This window comes from Talpa occidentalis, unplaced genomic scaffold (genome assembly GCF_014898055.3).
Source record: "Talpa occidentalis isolate TD23 unplaced genomic scaffold, MPIMG_talOcc4v2.1 talOcc4.6, whole genome shotgun sequence".
Lineage (NCBI taxonomy): Eukaryota > Metazoa > Chordata > Mammalia > Eulipotyphla > Talpidae > Talpa > Talpa occidentalis.
Genome location: NW_023604972.1, coordinates 68,567,254 through 68,589,591, shown reverse-complemented (window position 1 = coordinate 68,589,591; position 22,338 = coordinate 68,567,254). Strand labels below are relative to the sequence as shown.

The window sequence follows — 22,338 nt, the reverse complement described above, 5'->3', positions numbered from 1 at the left end:
AGGCCCCCTCATTTATTTTTGATGTAGCAGAGCAAGATAAGCTATTCAGGGATGAGGGGGTGGTTCCAAAGTGCTGGAAGTTCTGACTCCATCTTCACCACACACAACTTTCATTTTACGGCCTCAAATGCCTGTTCTAGATGCTGCAAACATATCCTTAACTCCAACTAAAAGGGAAAAAAAAATATGTAAAGGAAAATAGAAACAGACTACTCCTCTTAAAAGACCACAAAATGCCAGTGGCCTAAATAATTTCTCCTAGCATGTAACTCACCATAGTTATGGTCATGACCACATCTACCAGCAAGGGAACCTGTGACCTGTTTTTTTAATGGTTGGTCATGTGTCTAACTGTAAGTTTTCTGGTATAGGAAAAGGAGAATACAGACACGGAAGGAGGGAAAATTTGCTTTCTTGACTATTCTGATAATAGGCTGAATTTTGAATAAAAGCTATATAGAAGAAAACTGAAGACTGAGGTATTAGCACAAATTCCCATAAATGAGGTTCTGACTAATAATTCCATAGCTCATCATTGATACTATATGGGATTAACTTCTAATGATATCCCTTTTAAGGCAACTACAAGGACATGGGGAAAAAAAGACTCATATTTATTAGTCAGTCACTTTTTTTGTGATCTTGACAAAATCAACTTTATATTAGGATAAAGGGTACAACAGACAATATTTGAGATATGATATTTTTGTTACCATGGCTAATGAAAAGTAAAGTAATTTGGTCTATGTTTTGGGAGTGCAGCTTGGTAAGAAATGGATTTGTGATGAGATCAAATGCTGTTTGAGAACATGCCAAATCTGAGTTTTTAAAATATATTCAAGGGCCTCCCTGGTGGCACAGGTGTTTGAACACAGCACTGTGAAGCTGTCCACAGCCTCTGCAGTGCCAATGTGATCCCCGCTGGCCGCAGAGCAACCCACATGGCGCAGCAGACCTCGCCTGTCTGCTGGCGCTGCTCCCCTCAGCAGTGTATTTCATCAGTCTGCCTGTTCTGTTCCCCGCTCTGTCTCTGGTGAATCCCCTCACCCTCGCACTCATCTGGCCTGTACCCTGGTTCTTGTATAAATAAAATAAAATCTTTAAAAAAATAAATAAATAAAACAAATAACAATAAAATATACTCAAAGGGATACTTGTAAGAAAATGTGTTTCTTGAGACACTATAGATTTAGAATTGAGTAATTATTATAGGACATCAGAACATTGACTCCATTTCCATACACCCCCCCACCCCCAATTGAGCTGTGTATCACTGATACTGAGCTAAGTTTAGGGATAAGAAAAATCGGACATCTGAAAACAACATTCCCCAAAATGAAAGTATGAGAGTTTTTAAGGGCTTCACAATTAGTGCCTGAATTGGACAAAAACATTATGCGGAGTCTGAAATTCACTGATCCCATAATATCCTCTAAGCCCCAAATACTGAGTTACCTTCCTTCTTCTACATTTAGAATAGCTAAGGGCCAGTGACACTGATACAGGGCAGCAAGACACACTAAGTCCAGCCAAGGACCCTGCCCAAATAGATTACTGGTCACTGTCTTAGTTCTTCCCCAGCCACGCACAATTGCAAGACTACTCAGGTTCAGATGACAACAATAATGGGATTTATTTAACAAACCATGGAAAACAAAGAGTTACTGAGACCACAAATGGCTGATGCCTCACCCAAAGCAGTGTCCAGTGTTTTCAAGTCCTAAAAATAAACATTCCCAAGATGGCGTCCTCCTGCCACTGTGGACCTGGAGCACACAGCAGCCAGAATATAGGCCAGGATCTAACTCACAAAGACAGCAGAAGACACAACAGGAGATGCTCACTGTAGTTGCTGAAATGCCCCAGTACAGCACCAGACAAGCGACACTCAAAACAGTAGCTGCCACAGCCAAACAACCCAACAAAGGGTCACACTGACGCAGCTTAGCAAGGTGCCCAGCTCCAGGTCTTCACCATCCCTGCCAGGCTGTAAGAGCAGCAAAGCTGGAAACAGTTTCAGTCTCTTGGCTACCTGCAAAGCCTCCAAACTTTTCCTCAATGAGGTTGGCTGCTGGAAGCCTCTCCACATCCTTTAGAAACCCACAACAGCCTTCTGCAAGGTTCAGCATGGTGGGGCAGAAACCCAGAATTGCTGATGATCTGAAAACACTGAAATAACCCAAAGCTGAATCCCGGGGACTGCTTCTACACTCCCTTATATTTCTTATCAGAGTCTCCACCCCCACCGATACTCTGTTCATATTTCACCTAGGGCTATCAATCCTCACTAGCTGTGCAGAAGCTCTTTAATTTGATGTAGTCCCAGCTGTTTATCTTTGCCTTCACTATCACTGCTTTGGGTGATGTGTCTGTAAAGATGCCTTTGATGTGCAAATCCCGTAGTGTTTCGCCTATATTTCCCTCTATGTATTTTATGGTTTCAGGTCTTATGTCTAGTTCTTTAATCCATTTTGAGTTGATTTTTGTGTATGGTGTGAGGTAGTGGTCAAGCTTCATTCTTTTGCATGTAGCGACCCAGTTTTCCCAGCACCATTTATTGAACAAACTTTCTTTGCTCCAATGCATAGTCTTTGCTCCTTTGTCAAAGATTAGTTGACCATAAATCTGTGGGTTTATTTCTGGATTTTCTATTCGATTCCATTGGTCTGTATGTCTGTTCTTGTTCCAATACCATGCAGTTTTGATGAAACCCCACCAACTGGGAGAACATTTTTGCACCCAACACTAATGATAAAGGACTGATCACAAAAATCTGCAAAGAGCTGATGAGACTCAGCAACAACAAAGAAAATAATCCAGTCAAAAAATGGGCAGAAGAGCTAAAAAGAAACTTCTCTGAAGAGGAAATGCAAATGGCCAACAGACATATGAAAAAATGTTCAACATCACTTGTCATCAGGGAAAAGCAAATCAAAACTACCATGAGATACCATCTTACACCAGTGAGAATGGCACATATTAAAAAAACTAGCAACAGCAAATGTTGGCGAGGGTGTGGAGAAAAAGGAACTCTTCTGCACTGTTGGTGGGAGTGCAAACTGGTCCAACCACTATGGAGAGCTGTGTGGAGATTTCTGGACCTACTAAACATAGAGCTTCCATATGATCCAGCAATTCCACTCCTAGGTGTTTACCCAAAGGACACAGAAACATCAATTCCAAAGAACACCTGCACCCCTATGTTTATAGCAGCACTGTTTACAATAGCTAAGCTTTGGAAACAACCCAAATGCCCAAAAATAGATGACTGGATCAAGAAGATGTGGTACATATATACCAAGGAATATTACTCAGCATTCAAAAAAGGTAAACACATGCAATTTGCAGCAACATGGATGGCGCTGGAAGGGATCATGCTCAGCGAAATAAGCCAAAAAGAAAAAGAAAAATACCGGATGGTCTCACTCATAGCAGGAATCTAGAAAACTTAAATAAGGGACCAGGAAAATGAATATAAGAAAGTGAAAATCAATGGGGCCTCCCCGGTGGCGCAGCGGTTGAGCGCTGGGTTGCGAGGCTGCCCGCGGCCTCTGCTGCACTGGTTCGATCCCCCGGCTGCTCCCCGGCCACAGGAGGAGGGTCCCACATGGCGCGCAGACCTCTCCTGCCGCCCGCTGCTCCCCTCAGCAGTGTACTTCGGTCCTTCTGCCTGCTCTGCTCCCCGCTCTGGCTCTGGTGAGTTCTCTCGCCCTCCCGCGCTTCTGACTGTACCCAGTGCATGTATAAAAAAAAAAAACAAGCAAACAAACAAATAAAAAAAATAATAAAAATAAAAATATTAAAAAAAAAAAAAAGAAAGTGAAAATCAAAATCAACAAAAAACTATGAACCAGAGACACTTTTTGGGGGGTGGGGGACGGGAGGGGAAGGATTGGGGTCAGAATGGGGCGTTTGCAATTGTATGGGGGAATATAAAAATAAAATTTATTATTTAAAAAAAAAAAAATCCTCACTAGCATCCCCCTTCCAGAGGGTGCCACCAATAACAACTTTTGTCTCAGTCCCCTGTTATAATACAACCTGGAACCATGAATAAGTTAGCACCTAGGGCATGAATCTTGACCAAAGAACACTAGATAAGAGGCATCAGAGTAGATAAAGATAGCCATCCTCGTTTATCCATTCTACAATCTACTGTGAGATGAAGTCTTTTTTTCAAACTTCTCTTACTAAATCCCATATATCAAGTTTGGACATGTCTGTGCTATGCCTCTTTGTAGTAAGTTGTGATTTAGCGATCATAGCAATGAAACAAGATTTTTTTGTCCTTTTTTCCCCTTTTTTTAATCTTTACCGTACTGACCTTTTATACTCCAAATTAAGAATCTTTTTTTTAATTTTTTTTAAGATTTATTTATTATTTTTATATGTGAACTGGGGTACAGGCCAGGAGTGCGGAAGGGTGAGAGGATTCTCCAGAGACAGATCAGGGTGCAGAACAGGCAGATCTTCCAAAATACACAGCTGAGGGGAACAGTGGACATGACAGGAGAGGTCTGCTGCGCCATGTGGGATTCTCGCCGGCCGGCCGGGATGGAACCCATGCTGCAGAGGCTGCGGACAACTTCACAGCACTGTACTCAACCCGCTGCACCACTGGGGAGGCCCCAAATTAAGAATCTTAATCCTCATCTCATATCCTGCCATCTAGAAATTTGGGCCAAGACAATGATACAAGTCCAACTATAACAGGACTGTAGTAAGATCTTGCAAGTCCTTACAGAGTATGAATAAACTCATTTGTAGTGGCTGATTTCTCACTTGGGGTAAAATAATCAACACTGCAAAATTTTAAATGTGTTTACGCTTTTTAAGTTCCTAAATTACTTTTTTTTTTGGCTAAATTATCCATAGCCAACCATAAATGTTGTAAGTATCAGAGCCTAATGACAGACATACATGCAATATCTTAACCACTAGAATTTCATTTAATGGCGTAAATAATTCATATAAATGAAAAACTGAAATTACAGATCAAAGAAACAAAGAAAAATAATATAAATGAGTTTAGAAAAATTTTTATCTTGCTGCTGACAGCACATATTTAGAGTCTATGTTACAGAACTATGTAACATATTATATGTTGTACTATAAAACTATAGGAATCAAAATCAACAATACTATAAAGATAATATTTTAGAATATGCAGACCATGTATTTGTAGAGTCTATTTCACTGAATATAATAGTGTCAAAAACATTACTAAAAAAAGGAAAAATTGCAGTCTCACTAACATTTCAGTAGGCTTTGAAGACTAGTCTGCCATATATAAATAAAAAACACCCAAGCAGCTTTGGTGAGAAGATGTAAAATAATTTAATATATTGACTAAATTGTGCTAACGTAAGACTTATGCTCTCTTTCATTTTTTCCTAGCCAGCTAAAATAAATGCATATATTTTCGTAAGGCTTTGGTCTTTTCCATCTCTGAGATGAAGTAGAAAAAGCAAAGCAATATACACAATGAAATAACCTTATTTATAAAGTTCGGTATATAAACCTGGTAACAAGACAGAAAATTAGTCATGTGTAAAATAGATCATACATTAATATCAATTATTCAAAAAAATTCTAACAGTTGAAAGAGACAAAGAGATGGGCCTCCCTGGTGGCGCAGCGGATTAAGCACAGCGCTGTGAAGCTGTCCACAGCCTCTGCAGCGCAGGTTCGATTCCTGGCCAGCCAGGGAGATTCCCACATGGCACAGCAGACATCCCGCTGCTCCCCTCAGCAGTGTGTTTTGGCACTCTGCCTGTTCTGTTCCCTGCTCTGTCTCTGGTGAATCCTCTCACCCTCCTGAGCCTCTGGCCTGTACCCCAGCTATTGTATAAATAAAAAAAAAATAAATCTTTAAAAAAAAAAAGAGAGAGAGAAACAAAGAGATGAAAAAGTATGAAATACACAATGAGATAGTCTAATAGACATTTTAATCAAGAGTCACAGAGAGAAAAGAGAAATGACTTGTAAAGGTGATATCTGAAGAAACAGATCTCTGATAAATATCCAGTAATGACAAAAATCACAGTCCATAGACACAAAACATTCAAAAAATCCAAGCAGAAAAAATTTCTCTTTCTTTACATTCAGACATACTACAATAAAAGTGCAGAAAAGACAAGACAATAACAAAATTAAAAGCACCCAAAGTGGAGGAAAACTCTTGGACAGGGGTGCTGGTGAGGATGGATAACCCCAGGGAAAATGTAAATAAAGTATTGGTGAGGGTAGAGACTCTGATAAGAAATATAAGGGACTGAAGAAACAGCTCCCAGGATTCAGTGTTCGGGATTCAGTGATTGGGATTCAGTGTTTTCATATCTTTAGCGAAAGACAGAGCAAAAATTTTTTAGAAAATAATTGTAAAGAAAATGAGTAAAAATCAGGCTATTTTTCACATTCTAAAATATTATGTTTTCTACCATTGGAACATCTAGCAAACAACAGGTAGGCCTTGCATTTGCAGCAATATATAGGTTGTGGGGCTTTGGGCATTTAAAGGGGCCTGAGCAGAGAAGTAGCTCTTCTGCCTCTCTCAGTGTTAGAGTCCCTCTAGCCTTTGTCTGCCTGCCTGTGTGTCTGGGCCCCTGTCTCAGCATTAAGGGCCTGCAAAATCCACTGTGAAGGCTCAAAATTCCCTTTTTGTCTGCGAGAACTGACAATAAATCTACTAGCCTAGGATGTTTACACAACAATAATGTATAAGGATATTTACATGAGCTTGTGTTTAAGACATTCTTTTAATGAAAATACAAAATAGACTAATCATAAAAGACTGAGAATTAATAGGTTCTATTCACTATATGGTATAGGTCCTATGATCCAATAATTCCATTCCTATATATGTAATTTGATATGTGCCAGGATATTTTTACAAGAATGTTCACAGAAACAATGTTCATAATAACCATAAACTGGAAATAAACAATAATAGAATGAGGGCCTCCCCGGTGGCGCAGCGGTTGAGCGCTGGGTTGCGGGGCTGCCCGCGGCCTCTGTGGCGCCGGTTCGATCCCCGGCTGCTCCCCGGCCACCAGAGGAGGGTCCCACATGGTGTGCAGACCTCTCCTGCCACCCGCTGCTCCCCTCAGCAGTGTACTTCGGTCCTTCTGCCTGCTCTGCTCCCCGCTCTGGCTCTGGTGAATTCTCTCACCCTCCCGTGCTTCTGACTGTACCCAGTGCTTGTATAAACAAAAACAAACAAATAAATAAAGCATGCCTCTATAAAAAAAAAGTAATAGAATGAATAAATAATTTGCAGTATGTTAATGAAATGGTCCAATGAAATGAACAAATCAGGAATATATATTAACAGATACATTCAATATCTGCACTGAATCTTAAAAGCAAGGTTATATAAAATTTAATAATTTTGGTATGATGAAAGGCACCATAAAAACAAGTTAAAAGATAAGTACAGAATGAATTTCTAATAAATATTTTAAGATATCAAATATCAATAATAAAAACCCACAAAAGTGTTCAAAATATTAAAGATAATTATGGGAATTCTAATGACTACAAACATCAAAAAAAGTCTTATTAATTATCAGAGATTTTAAAATGTAGTTATCAGGCAAATTTGACCTATTAAATATTAAGAGGTCTGACAATATCAGATGTTGCTGAAAATGGGGGAAATAGTGGTCATATACTATATAAACTGATTCAGATACATGGAGAATTACAGCATCAAGAAAAATTTTTAAAATAAAGAATGAAAAATTATACACCAAAGAAACACTTACATAGGTGTAAAAGGAAAAATATATGATGATTTTCACTGTAGCGCTGATTTTACTGGCAAAACTTTGCAAAATAAATTTTAAAAACTCATTGTACTGGAATATTATGCAGCCATAACATGAATGAATGAAGAAAATACATAATTATTGATTAAAACTCAAAATATAACATTGATTTTTTAATGCAATCACCAATAAATTTGTTAAGTAAAATTATATCCACATGGAAAATGCAATATATAATCATCATATTATAGTGGAGATAGGGACTAAAATGATAAATGCCACAATTAATATAGTTGAGAGGGCATCTGGTCAAAGAACTTCAGCTTTATCTTTTTATCTATTTCTTATTAAGGAAATCTATCTGAAACAAACATATAACATGCAATTTTTATTATGTATTGTATTATGCTCTTTATTTTTAAGTGCTTAGAAATTGTTTAAAATTACAAACTTTTAAATTATCAACTTTGATCTAGTTACTTCATTTTAGAAACTGTATCCCAAACACTTCAAAATGAAGAAAAACATTCTACTGTGGCTTAATTTGAAATAGCAAAGATCTTAGAAATAATCAAAATACTTCACAATATAGGAGTTATTAAATACATTCTCATGCATTTCATGATTATTACAGAGATATAAAGACATTTATGATTATAAAACGTATTTAAAACAAAATATATAGAATTTAAAATTTTAGAAATATATGCTCATTATAAATAATTAAGATATTAACTTAAAAAACAGTAAATCTTAACATGTTTATAGAACTATATATGATATTTTTATTATGCTCACAATTGTCTATGATTCCAAATTTTCTACAGTAAATATAGGTACCCTACTTTAAAATTATGAATTTTTTTCAAACTTACCATGATTTATTACTTCGCAGTTTCCTTGTATTTTGAAAATTTAATCTCAAGAGTTTTTCATAAGAGGAAGATATTGCTCCAAATCCACCAATCACAGATGATTTGCTAACAGACATATTCACATATATAAACCTGAAGAAAAATATTAACATTTATATTAGAATATGAATGCTCTCACAGTAACAAATATATTTCATGCAAATTCATGATTAGTGGGAAAAGGGTAGCAAGAATGAAAATCAAACCTAAGAATCAAAATATATTAAAAGAGAATTTAAATTTAAATTGTCAAAGCCAACTTTGATGAGAAACTAAGCTTGTTTTTGGTTATAATACTATTATAAACTTATCCTTTAAAATAATACTTAGTCTTTGTTATACTTCAGCTGTTTTCTTTTCCACCACTACTCCTTATACTTCTTTAATCTTTCTGTACCCACCCAATCTCTTAGCCTCAAAACCCACACTTCATTTATTACTATTCACTAGTTTTTATATGTATTTTGCTTTGTTGAACTATCCATTATGCAAACATCCAATACTTGCCTTTGTCATTATGAGTTATTTTACTACACATCATTCCCTCATCGCTATAAATGACATTCATCTTTTCTTATAGTTGAATAACTTCCATTACTTGGATATACCACATCTTCTTGATCCAATCCTCTATCAACAGGAATTTAAGTTGTTTCAATGTCCTATCTATTGTAAAAAATAAATTTAAAAAGGCTGCAATGAACATTATACAGTGTATAGTTTTTTCAGTTGATGATATCATGTTCTTCACATACATGCCCAAAAATGGGGTGTCTGGGTCACATGGCATTTTATTTTTATTGTTTTAAGGTAAATCCATTGCTTTCCAAAATGGCTGTACCATTTTACATCCCCACCAAGGGCGTTACAACATTCCTTTTTCTCCACATCTTTGCCAGCACCCGTGGCTGAGGCTTTTTAAATATGTGGTATGTAAGATATCTTATTTTGATTTTGATCCTTATTAAAAGCGAAAATGGACATTTTCCCTTAGGCCATCTTTGGTGTTCTTTGGTGAATCGTCTGTTCAAATAGGCTTCCCATTTTTTAATTAAAGTGTCTCATGCTTTAATTGTTAAATTGAATAAGTTTTTATCTTTGATATTAAGATTTTGCCAGCCAGTAATGTTTAAATATTTTCTTCCATTGAGTAGAATGTCTGTTTAATATACTTACGTTTTCTTTCACTACAAATAGGAAAGGAAAAATGTGATATATATAAAAATAGAATGCTACTCAGATTTAAAATAGAATAAACTTTTGCTATTTGTGATAATATGATTGGAAATGGAGAGGACACTGTTAAGCAAAATAAGTCAGAGATAGGAGGAAATACAGGATGGTCTCACTTATCTGTGGGATAGTGAAATATAGCAAAGGGTGAGTCAAAACCAAAGCAATAATAAAATCTTAACATCTGAATGCAAAACTGAGGCAACCATAGAGTGAGGATGGAAGGGTGGGACTAGCAGAGGGGAGGAACCCAGTAGAACATGGTGTAGGATTGCGAAGGCACTAGGTGTGCCAAATACATTTGTAGAGGTTTGAAACTATCATCCCAGAACAGATACAAAGGTGCAAACCTACTCTACCTCAACAAACACAATTTGGACAGGAAGGGACTTAATGTAATATCAAATATGAACATGCCTTTAATAAGATTTTTTTTAAGTTTGAAACAATACTTTTTGTATTTTTTAACTCATATTAAATTATTAGCTATTATCTGCAACAAAGCTATGTTGTATTTTTGTGAGTAGAACCAAATCGCGTTTGTATTTTCTCTCTTCTTGATACCATCATAATATGAAAAAAATGGTAATAAGCATTTTTATTACTCATGAAATGAATGTCCTTGCATAATTTCTATAGAAAATTTTGACTTTCTTTAAAATAGAGAACTGGCGGGCCTCCCCGGTGGCGCAGCGGTTGAGCGCTGGGTTGCGAAGCTGCCCGCAGCCTCTGCGGCGCCGGTTCGATCCCCGGCTGCTCCCCGGCCACCAGAGGAGGGTCCCACATGGCGTGCAGACCTCTCCTGCCGCCCGCTGCTCCCCTCAGCAGTGTACTTCGGTCCTTCTGCCTGCCCTGCTCCCCGCTCTGGCTCTGGTGAATTCTCTCACCCTCCTGCGCTTCTGACTGTACCCAGTGCATGTATAAACAAACAAAAAAAAAAAAAAAAAACCAAAACAAAATAAATAAATAAAAACATGCCTCTATAAAAAAAAAAAAATAAAATAAAATAGAGAACTGGCAACGTGATTCATTACTGTTTTCTTTTTTTTTTTTTTTTTAGGAAAACCGATTTTATTATTTTTATTTTTTATTTTATATATTTTTTACATCATTTTTAATTTTTGTACAATGTATGCATTTTCATCTTGGTTATAGTCCCCATATAATTTCCTTTATTTTTTATTGGAATAATTTTTAAGAACTGAAACTGAGCAGAGCCACCTTGCTGAGTTCCCAGAGACCTCAAAGGAAGTTAGCAAAGCTTACTTCCATTGGCAGGTCTGAAGAAACCTGAAAAAAAACACTGTTGGAAATCTTGAGAAGAGGAAATCTATTCCAAGTCACTACTGTAGAAGGCAGTCTAGTGAGACTGACCCGTGGCATGCCTGGAAAGGCTGAATGTTGAAATCTAAGATCCCTTACAAAAAGTCTCAACAAAATCAACAGAAATTCTCCTCAGTTATTCTGCCCTATTAGCTTATGCAAAAAAAAAAAAATTGATCCAATGGATTAAAATTAGATGTAGTTTACAAAAAGCATTTGCTGTTATATTTAATAGGATTGGAATGGTGGAGACAAATTTAATTTGACAGTAGTGTCTCAACAATGTTTGATATTTTTCTTGTTTTTATTATCTCTAAGTTTTTCTGATAACTGCTATTTATTAGATTACCTTTTGTATTTTTCCTTGGATTGGCGGACTATTTTATATTGGCTAAGCATGAACAAAGCCATGTGACTGATTGTTATTCCCTTTGAATGTATTCAAACCCCAGGGCCTCCCTGGTGGCACAAAGGGTTGAGCACAGCACTGTGAAGCTATCCACAGCCTCTGCAGCATGAGTTTGATCCCTGGCCAGCCAGGGAGCTACCCACATAGCGCAACAGACCTCTCCTGCCTCACCTGCTGCTCCCCTCAGCAGTGTATTTCAGTCTGCCTGTTCTGTTCCCCACTCTGTCTCTGGTGAATCCTCTCATCCCCTGCACCTCTTGCCTGTACCTCAGTTCTTGTATGCATAGATAAATCGTAAAAAAAAAAAAAAAAAAAAAAAAACACAGAGAAAACTCTATCTGACAACTGACTTTCATCACCAGAGATATAGAGGGGGGAAAAAATTCAAGGGGGTAAATTTTAGTGGATGCAGCATGACTGCTGGAGTCCAGGCTGGCAGGCTTGTACTGCTTTGGCCAAGCCATACCCATCAGGAATTGGTGCCAAACTCCACTCCTTTATGTACTGAATAGACTCAACCCCCATCCCTATGCCACCAACATCTTGGGGACCTAAGATTAGAATTCATTTAATGTCATGAAATGGACTTCCTGAATGTGGGGGTTGCTGGGAAGGAAAATGCTGGGGGACCATGGTGAACGGACAGAATGACTGAAACCACACTGGTGGACATTTCTCCTGGTCTTTTTTTAATCAGCTTCCATGTGCACCCAGCTTTTTGTTCATCCAACACCAGTAAGATAGTATCATCTTGCAGTCCAGCAGCTTTGGTGGTGGTGCAGCATTGGGGTACACAGGCCCAGAAAGCATAGGAGTTTTGGGGGCTCAGAGTTAACCTCTGAAGCATCCATCCTTCTCCAATTCTCTCTCTCTCTCTCTCTCTCTCTCTCTCTCTCTCTCTCTCTCTTTCTCTCTCTCTCTCTTTCGCTCCCTCTCTCTCCCCCGCCCCACCTTCCTCCATCCCTCCTCTTTCTTCTCTGCCCCTCCCTCTTTCTATGCCCTGTGTATATAAATCCTCTATTAATCCACTTTTTATTCTATGTTTTGGGGTCTTCTGTTCTTAAGCACACAGGTGAGGATTCACAAACTGGGCCGTTCCCAGATTTGCTCTGTTTCAGTATCACTCACACACTCTAGCAACATAGAAAAGTATTCACACAACTCTAGCAACATAGAAAAGCTAAAAATTAATGAGCTAACATAAGAAATGAGAAAAATAACTAGAAGGGATTTTTTTAAGAAATTAAATCAATGATAAACAGAACAAAATTTGAGAGAGATAAGCAAAATCAATATGCTCAAAGTCATTAGCTATTGAGAAATTCAAATTAAAACCACAAGGAAAGACTACTCTCCTCTAACTAGAATTTTTAACAATAAAACCAAATTGTGAGTCGTGGATCAAAGGAGTTCTCATACATTACCAATAACCACTTTGGAAATCTATTTGCACTTTAGAAAGTGAATTAACTTTTTATACCTATCTGTTGATCCTGAAAATTCATTCCAAAAGAAGTGAAAACACTATCACAAAAAGACAAAAAGTCTTTTTTTTTTTTTTTTGTGGGACCCTCGCCAGTGGCGGGGGAACAAACCGGTGCTGCAGAGGCTGCGGGCAGCTTCGCAGCCCAGCGCTCAACCGCTGCGCCACCAGGGGAGGCGCCCACAAAAAGTCTTGCACTAAAATGTTATTACTGTGTTATTCATAATAGTCCCAAAGAGAAATAACCCAAACACCCATCCATAGGAGAATGGAAAAACAAATTGTGGTATGTTTATATAATAAATTCCTTCAAAGTGATAACAAAGAACAAACTAATGTTACTTGCAACAACATGGATGACTCTCAAAAAATATTATTTTGAGTAAAAGAGGCCAAAGAGTGTGTGCGTGTGTGTGTGTATATATATAGATCAATAATAAGCAACATGATGACAATCTAAGAGAAAATGGGAAGTGGGGGCTGGCACAAGGATTGAATTAAAGGTATGATGAAAATTTTATATATTTTGGCATATATATAATATATATTTATATATTATATAAAATTTATATATTATTAATATTATTATATTATAATAATATATTATATATTAATATTTCTATATCATTTATATATTTATTAATTTATAGGTTATATTAATATATATTTATATATTATATAAAATTTTATATATATTGTTGGCAGAAACATAGGTATATGTATTTATTATATTAGCAGAATGTATTTTCAAAATGGCACCTCTCCCATACTATATATTGTTTTGCAATATGGTCTTGCCACCTCCCTCAAAGGTGTCTAATTTGCTCTATCCATGAATCTGGATTTAACTTAGAGACTTGTTGGACTAATAGGGTGTAGCAGGAGTGACTCTCAATGACGTGGAGCTAGACCATATAAAATGACTTGCAGTTTCCTCTGCAAGGAAAATTAGGGAAATTCTCTCAGATTTCAGCCACCAGGCTGAGATGCCATCATCACATGAAGAGTCATGTATAAGGCTGGTAAATCAGGTTTTCAGGTAATAGCAAGCAGCAACTGTCAACCATGTGAATGAACCATTTTGGATGTCCAAGCCAGTCAAGCTTGCAAATGAAAATAGCTTCAGCTGAGATCTAATTGAAATCACAAGAGAGATCCCCAAGTAAGAATTACCCAGACGCATACAATCAACACCAAAAACATGGAATTGATTAAAAAAGTGTTTAAGCCACTAAGTTTTACAGTGGTTGTTACCAGCATAATAAATGTTGAATTTTAGGATGAACATTTGTGCATTTCACTATATGCAAATCCATCTCAATAAAAATAAAATTATAAGAGTTATATTGTGTTAGAACTGGTTTAGCAACATGTAAGAGAAGTAAAATGACAATGGCTCCGACAAGGTAGAAATATAGTTTTCTCTGATGTTAAATCTAAAGCTAGACAATTGATGATCTATTTGACAGCTTCACAGTCAGGAGGGACCAAGGCTCCATCTAAATCTTTTTTAGGGTCATTGTCAGTCCTCACCTTGATTCAGGCTGTTCACAAGCTCACATAGCTTCAAATCATTGGAGAAGCACTATAGGTCACTTGTGCTATTGATTCCCATCTTCATAGGAGCTCTGTTAATCAAGTCTCCTCTCAATCCTTCTGACATTCTTCTGGGTCAAGACGCATTATTTTTGTCCTTGACTAATACAATAAATTCTTATTTTCCTTCTGACCTCTCCTTCTCTAATCTCATCTATTACAAGACTGCCAGAAAAATGTTTCCAAATCTAAATTGCAAACCAGATCATTTTACTCTTCTTCCAGGCCCCAATTCTTTATTTAAGGTGCTTTAACATATCCCTATGGCCAAGAAAAAAATCCAAACTCAGAACTCAGAGTAGGGACTATTTAGATTGCTGCAGCATAAAACGTGGGTATATAGTTTTTTTAAAACAGATAATTATTTTACGTATTATTACATATTCATAATGTATGTATCCACTATAAATCTTAATTGGAAAAAAACCCTATGTTAGAAGCTTGATTGTTTCATTCATTTTGGGGTTCTACTTACATTAAGAGGTATCAGTTGAGGGCCTCCTCTGGTGGCGCAGCGGTTGAACGCTGGGCTGTGAAGCTGCCCGCAGCCTCTGCACCGCCGGTTCGATCCCCGGCCACCGGCAAGGGTCCCACATGGCGCGACAGACCTCTCCTGCCACACCTGCTGCTCCCCTTAGCAGTGTATTTCTTCGTCAGTCTGCCTGTTCTGTTCCCCGCTCTGGCTCTGGTGAGTTCTCTTACCCTCCCATGCTTCTGATTGTACCCAGTGCTTGTATATATAAATAAATAAATAAATCTTAAAAAAAAAAAAAAAGATATCAGTTGAACAAATTCACCATGTGGCTGTAGGAGAAAGTAAAGAAATAAAACAATGTCCCTTCTGGAAATACTATGATTAAAAATGTTTAATTTGTAAAAAAGAAGTATGGGTGATGGGGTATTATTAATGCCTCTTAAACATGACAACTTTACATATGTATCTAAAGAACTCCTCTCCCTTTTGGTTCATACTTCTCTGTACTAAGGTTGCATGTATCCGTGCATATATAGGTCCCATAGATCTATACACATATATGTATATAAACATATAAATATAGGTGTAAACCATATACTCAAACTTTTTGCTCCAGCAATCTCTACTCTGAGTTTGAATCTACTGCCAACATTCCTGGACTGATCCATGCATTTTTTTCCCCCAGAGAGTGCTAGGGTCACTTGTTAAAGTAGTGGAGCAGGAAGAAGGAGAGCTGTGGCCACTGAAGTGACCATTCCTGGGAAAGGAAAATACATGGGAAGGTCACATACTCTGGTACACTAAGGCTGGCAGAGTTGACTTCTGCAGTAAATGTGGAGTACAATGTTGTTTAACTACTTAGCTCTGGGACAGAAGGCTCAGTCCCATAGTCTAAGATTGGTGATAGTATATATTGCAGCTGAGTTCAATTCCCCTACACTTTGGAAAGTGAAGGATTCTGAGGCCAGAAAGAAACTACCATGAATCAAGTAGGCTAGTGATTCTGAGTGGGAACGTGGAAAGTAATCTTTGGGCATACATTGGAGCTGGATGTTGCTACAAAGAAAGCAACAGCAGCATAGGTTTCCCAGTCTTGGTGTGTACTCATTCACTGGAAGAGCCTAAATATTGTGACTGAGGCATTTGGACTTCCACTTCCCCACACTGCCTCCCTTCCATCACCTCAATGAATAAAGAGGATCCCAAAACTAAAGCCACAATATTACCTACTGATGGGATGAGAAAGAGAAGAAGGCAAGATATATGTGGAAAAAAGCTCAAAGCAGAGAATATAAATAGATCATATGCTGCGACACAAATCAAGTGTCAATAAATACATGAAGGTTGAGTATATATATCAAGTAACTTTTCCATTCATAATGATACAAAAGCTGGAAACCAAATACAAAAAGAAAACTGGGGTGGAAGGGGACACACATGTGGAGATGAAACAAAATCCTTGTGAATAACTCTTGGATCAACAAAGAAATCAAATAATTTCTGGTGACCAACAAAAATGAAAAGACAAACTATTAGATGATTTGGGAATCAGCAAAAGCAGAATTAAAAGGGAAAGTCAAAGCAAAACAGACCCACATATATAAACAAGAAAAATCTCATGAATGGAGAGAGGAACTAGTATTTATGATCTGGAGAAGGATAAACTGGTAGTAAGACTGTTGGTTCAGCCAAGGATACAGTGGAGGGGGGAGCAGAGATTTTATGCAGGCACACACCCTTGAAAGAAGGAGAAATATTGTGTAGGAGCTGCATTCTCTGCAAAGGCTGGATCTCCATTAAAGAGAAGAGCAAAACATGGCACTCTGATCCGCAGTCTCCCTTTTCTATTTCCTGGAACTGGTGCTTATATTATGAGCTGCACTAAGAGCACAGACTGATGAGTATCTTATCCTGAACACCAGATATTAGGGATATCAGTGGTGTCACAAATATAAGTCAGACTGACCTGAACTCATCTGCACCAACATCTTGAACCCAACGGTCCCCTCCTCACTATGCTGATTCAGTAACTGCAAAAAATATCTGAGTACATACAGAGCCCAGCAAAGGCTGATAAAATTAATTTATATCAAACAAAACCACAGAGTGAAGTAAGTGAAAAGTAAAATAGTTCAACACCCTAAGGTACTGCTATAAATACCAAAAAACAACAGTAACATAGGGAGATGTCAAGTAGTAAAATGGGAAGACAAAAAATACAGCACAATTAAAACAAAAATACACCACAAGCCACACAAGAGCTTCAAGAGAGTATGGCATCACAAGGTGAGAAAACTCACTAGAATAAAACACAGAAAAATGAAAGACTATGTCTACTGATCAACTGAGAATACAAAGGATCAATAATAAAGAAACTATCTAAGATGTTAAAAGAAAACTCAGAAAGGCAAGTCACACAGAGAATGTGGAAAGGCAAGTAAAAGAAGAACAAGAGAATTCAAAAGAGCTAATCAAAGACATACACAAAATTCAGAGAAGCTAAACACAGTCATGCACAAAATTCAGAAAAACTAATTAGTGAGTCAGAAATAAAATCAGTGAACAGAAAGTAAAGTAGAAGTTAAAGATTTAAATAAGAAAAGTTACAGAAATTCAAGGAGAGCTCAATAAATGAGAACTCTAAAGACAGCTATGGAAGTAGAATGAGCAGAGGACTGAATCAGTGACCTTGAATATAATAATGCACTAAGACCTAGATGAAGGAAGAGAAAAATATGATGTAAAAAATAATGAAGAAGAAACTGAGGAACTATCCAACACCATAAAGAAAGGCAACATAGGGCCTCCCCTGGTGACTCACACAGTTGAGCTCAGCGCTGTGAAGCTGTCAGCAGCCTCTGAAGTGCTGATTTGATCCCAGCCAGCTGGCGAGGGTCCCACATGGCCCTGCAGACCACTCCTATCTTGCCCGCTGTTCCCCTCAGCAGTGTATTTCGTCAGTCTGCCTATTCTGTTCCCCACTCTGTCTCTGGTAAATCCACTCATCCTTCCGTGATTCTGGCCTGTACCCTGGTTCTTGTATAAATAAATAAATAAATAAATCTTTAAAAAAAAAAAAAAGAGGGCCTCGACTGGTGGTGCAGCGGTTGAGCACCGGCTGCGAAGCTTCCTGCAGCCTCTGCAGTGAGTGTTCGAACCCCTGGCCGCCAGCGAGGGTCCCACATGGCTCAACAGACCTCTCTTGCCACGCCCACTGCTCCCCTCAGCAGTGTATTTCGTCAGGGGAGCTCCCCTCAGCAGCGTATTTCGTCAGTCTGCCTGCTCTGTTCCCCACTCTGGGTCTGGTGAATTCTCTCACCCTCCTGCACTTCTGACTGTACCCAGTGCTTGCATAAATAAATAAATAAATCTTAAAAAATTTAAGAAAAAAAAGTCTCTGAAAATTAAAAAAAAGAAAGAAAGAAAGAAAGAAAGGCAACATAAAATAATAGGTATTCCAGAAGGGAAAGAGAGTGAGAAAAGGAGGAACAGAGAACTTACAAAAAGAAACAATATAGAAAAGCATCCCACATCTGAGAAAGAAATTAGATGCAATAAGTCCATGAAGCTAAAGGAACACCTGGTAACCTAATGCAATAAGATCTACAACAAGACACAGTAATGAAATCAGCAAGAATACAAGACAAAGAAAGAATATTGGGGCCTCCCTGGTGGCACAAGGGGTTAAGCACCGCACTATGAAGCAATCCACAGCCTCTGCAGCACGAGTTCGATCCCTGGCAGGCCAGGGAGCAACCCATATGGTGCAGCAGACCTCTCCTGTCTCGCAAGCTGCTCCCTTCAGCAGTGTATTTCAGTCAGTCTGCCTGTTCTGTTCCCCACTCTGTCTCTGGTGAATCCTATTACCCTCCACACCTCTGGCCTATACTCCAGCTTTTGTATGCATAAATAAATAAATCTTAAAAAATGAAAAAAGAATATTGAAGATGGCTATGGGGGAAGAGGAGGAATCAGGTAACTTATAAAAGTAATCCTATCAGACTTACATAAGACTTCTCATCAGAAACTGTACAGCCATGGATAGAATGAAATGCTGTTTTTAAAATATTCCAACACAAAAGCACAATACAAGATTCTCTTTTAGATATCAAGGAGAAATAAAGCCTTCCCAGACAAACAAAAGTTGAAGGTTTTGCAAAACTAGACCTCCATTGAAATAAATGTTTTTTTAAAAAGCATTCTTATCTAAATCAAAGAGAAGAAAATCCACAAAATATATTGAATATTGGAATAAAAGGAAAAATGAAAACTAAAAATAGTGGGGCAATGGCAAATGCCCATATATCAATAATGGTTCTAAAGCAAATGGACCAAAATCACAAAGTGGCTAGATCAGAAGACAAAACCCAACTTTCTGCTCACTCCAGGAGATACAACTGAGCTCCAAATATGAAAATAGGTTGAAAATAGATGGTTGTAAAATAATTCTATAAGCAAAGGCAACCAAAAAAACAAAAAGGCAAGGAGCAATATTAAAATCGTATAAAATTAACTTCCAATTGAAAAAAATTTAACAAGAGAAAATATGTATTATATAATTATGAAGGGCTCAATACATCAGGAAAACATAATACTCATCAAATTATATGTACAAATGAAGGAGCCCCAAAATATATAAGAAAACGATCAAATTAAAACATGATATTGGTAATGGTGCAATAGTAGCAGGGGATTTCAACATCACCCTGCACCAATGACTAGACCAGCCAAATAGAAAATCAAACCTATTACAGAGTTTTAGATCAAAATATCTCTTCAGAGTAGACATTCTCTTCAGAGGACATGGAACACACTCCAGGATAGACCACATATTTTGTCACAAAACAAGTGTCAATAAATTATTAATATTGAAATCATATTAAGTAACTTCTCTGATCATAGTGATATAAAAATATAAATAACCCCCTTCCAAAAAAAAAAAAAAAGCAGGAAAAAAATCTCTAATATGGATACTGAAAAACATACTGCTGAAAGGGAAATGCAAATCAAAACTACCATGAGATACCATCTTACACCAGTGAGAATGGCACATATTAAAAAAACTAGCAACAACAAATGTTGGCGAGGTTGTGGAGAAAAAGGAACTCTTCTGCACTGTTGGTGGGAGTGCAAACTGGTCCAACCACTATGGAGAGCTGTGTGGAGATTTCTGGACCTACTAAACATAGAGCTTCCATATGATCCAGCAATTCCACTCCTAGGTATTTACCCAAAGGACACAGAAACATCAATTCCAAAGAGCACCTGCACCCCTATGTTTATAGCAGCACTGTTTACAATAGCTAAGCTTTGGAAACAGCCCAGATGCCCAAAAATAGATGACTGGATCAAGAAGATGTGGTACATATATACCATGGAATATTACTCAGCATTTAAAAAAGATAAACACATGCAATTTGCAGCAACATGGATGGCGCTGGAAGGGATCATGCTCAGCCAAATAAGCCAGAAAGAAAAAGAAAAATACCGGATGGTCTCACTCATAGTAGGAATCTAGAAAACTTAAATAAGGGACCAGGAAATTGAATAACTATAAGAAAGTGAATATCAACAAAAATTATGAACCAGAGACACTTTTTGTGGGGTGGGGGGAGGGAGGGGAGGGATTGGGGTCAGAAATGGAGGGGCTGAAATTGTATGGGGAATATAAAAATAAAATTTATTATTAAAAAAATATATATACTGCTGAAAAAACAGTGGATTAATAAGAAAAACAAAGGAGAAATTTAAAATACCAGGAGACAAATAACAATGAAAAATCAAGTTACCAGAATCTATGTGATGCAACAAAAGCAGCATTAAATAATGAAGTAAATAGCAATTCACACCTACGTCAACAAACAAAAAAAAGAAATACAAGGTACTGTGTCAACCCTTCAAGAGACATAACTTTACTTCCTTATCTAAATATAAGTTTCAACCATTCTTAATTACTTGGAGACAGCTATTTTCCTTAACATTTTAGTTTATTTCTTTGTATTTTTATGTAATTTCAACATTTTTCATAGTTGTGAATGTATCTTTCAAATATCATACAATAAAATGTCTTTTCACTTAAAAAAAAGAAAAAATTCAAATAATATAATTTTATACGTTAAGGAACTGAAAAAAGAAACAGAAACCAGGCATCAGTAAAAGACCATAAATATTAGAGCAGAAATAAATAAAAAATAGAAGTCAAAAAGGCAGATCAAAAGATCAATAAAACTTTTTCTTTGAAAAATGTTACTGATATATACAAGCCTCTAGCTAGATTCATAAGAAAAAAATTGAGAAAATATGAAAAATTGAATCACAAATGAAAGAAGAGAAGTTACAAGAGGAATTTTAGATATACTGGTGGTGACCTTGCTATCTTTGGGGAGATCATACCACAGGCCCTGTGCCCCATCACAGGCTGGCTGTGGGTGACAACACTACATTTTCACCAAATTCTTTATGCTGCTCACCTTCCCTCTCAGTTTTCCCATCAGCAAGCTCTCAGACTTTGTTCTGGGCTAGGAAATCCATACTGTTTACAGTCAGGTAGAGCTGATGAAAATATTAAAGGTGACAGGACCTTTAATGACCTAGTATTAAATGTGATACAGGGTGCTCTGGAACTACAGACCAAAACAGTGGAGGACATCATGACCCAGCTGCAACACTGTGCCATGGTCATCAGTGATGCCATCCTGGACTTTAACATGATGTCAGAGATTATGGAAGGCTGCTATTCCCTTGATGAGAAGTCCAATTTCATAGCTATTGTCTATGTCAAGTACTTGACCCTCATGGATCCTAATGACTGCATCCCCCTCAAGACCATTACCCACTTCTACAACCACCCAATACACTTCGTCTTCCATGACACCAAGCTGGATGCCATGCTGGAGGAGGCCATCCTGCAGAAGGTGAACAATAAGGGTGAAGCTGACTCCTTCAATGAGGTCCTGGGCCTGGTTACCTTGGAGAACAATACTGAGAAGAATCATCAAGTCAAAATCCTGGATGAGTCAGCTATGCACACTGACAACAGAAGCAGGAAACAGTGTCTGCGAGCACATAAACCTGACTTCTCAGCCTTCAAGGATGCTGACAATGAACTCAAGGTGAAAATTTCATCCCAGCTGCTT

The 22,338-nt window shown here is 37.5% G+C and overlaps 1 protein-coding gene across 8 annotated transcripts in view; it reads right to left on the bottom strand.

Moving 5' to 3' along the window:
- The window catches only part of TMEM232 (transmembrane protein 232), a 249,512-nt gene that overhangs the window by 221,572 nt on the left and 5,602 nt on the right, over positions 1–22,338 (bottom strand). For 7 of the 8 annotated variants that reach the window (XR_008549210.1, XM_054688079.1, XM_037530317.2 and 4 more), the window contains exon 2: positions 8,645–8,776. Coding sequence is in view for 7 of the 8 variants with exons in the window: in XM_054688079.1 (XP_054544054.1) it covers positions 8,645–8,760 (116 nt within the window). In the remaining variant the exon portion in view is untranslated. Of the gene's footprint in view, positions 1–8,644; positions 8,777–9,190; positions 9,350–22,338 lie in introns of all 8 variants that reach the window. The other variant, XM_054688080.1, reaches the window with a different exon arrangement.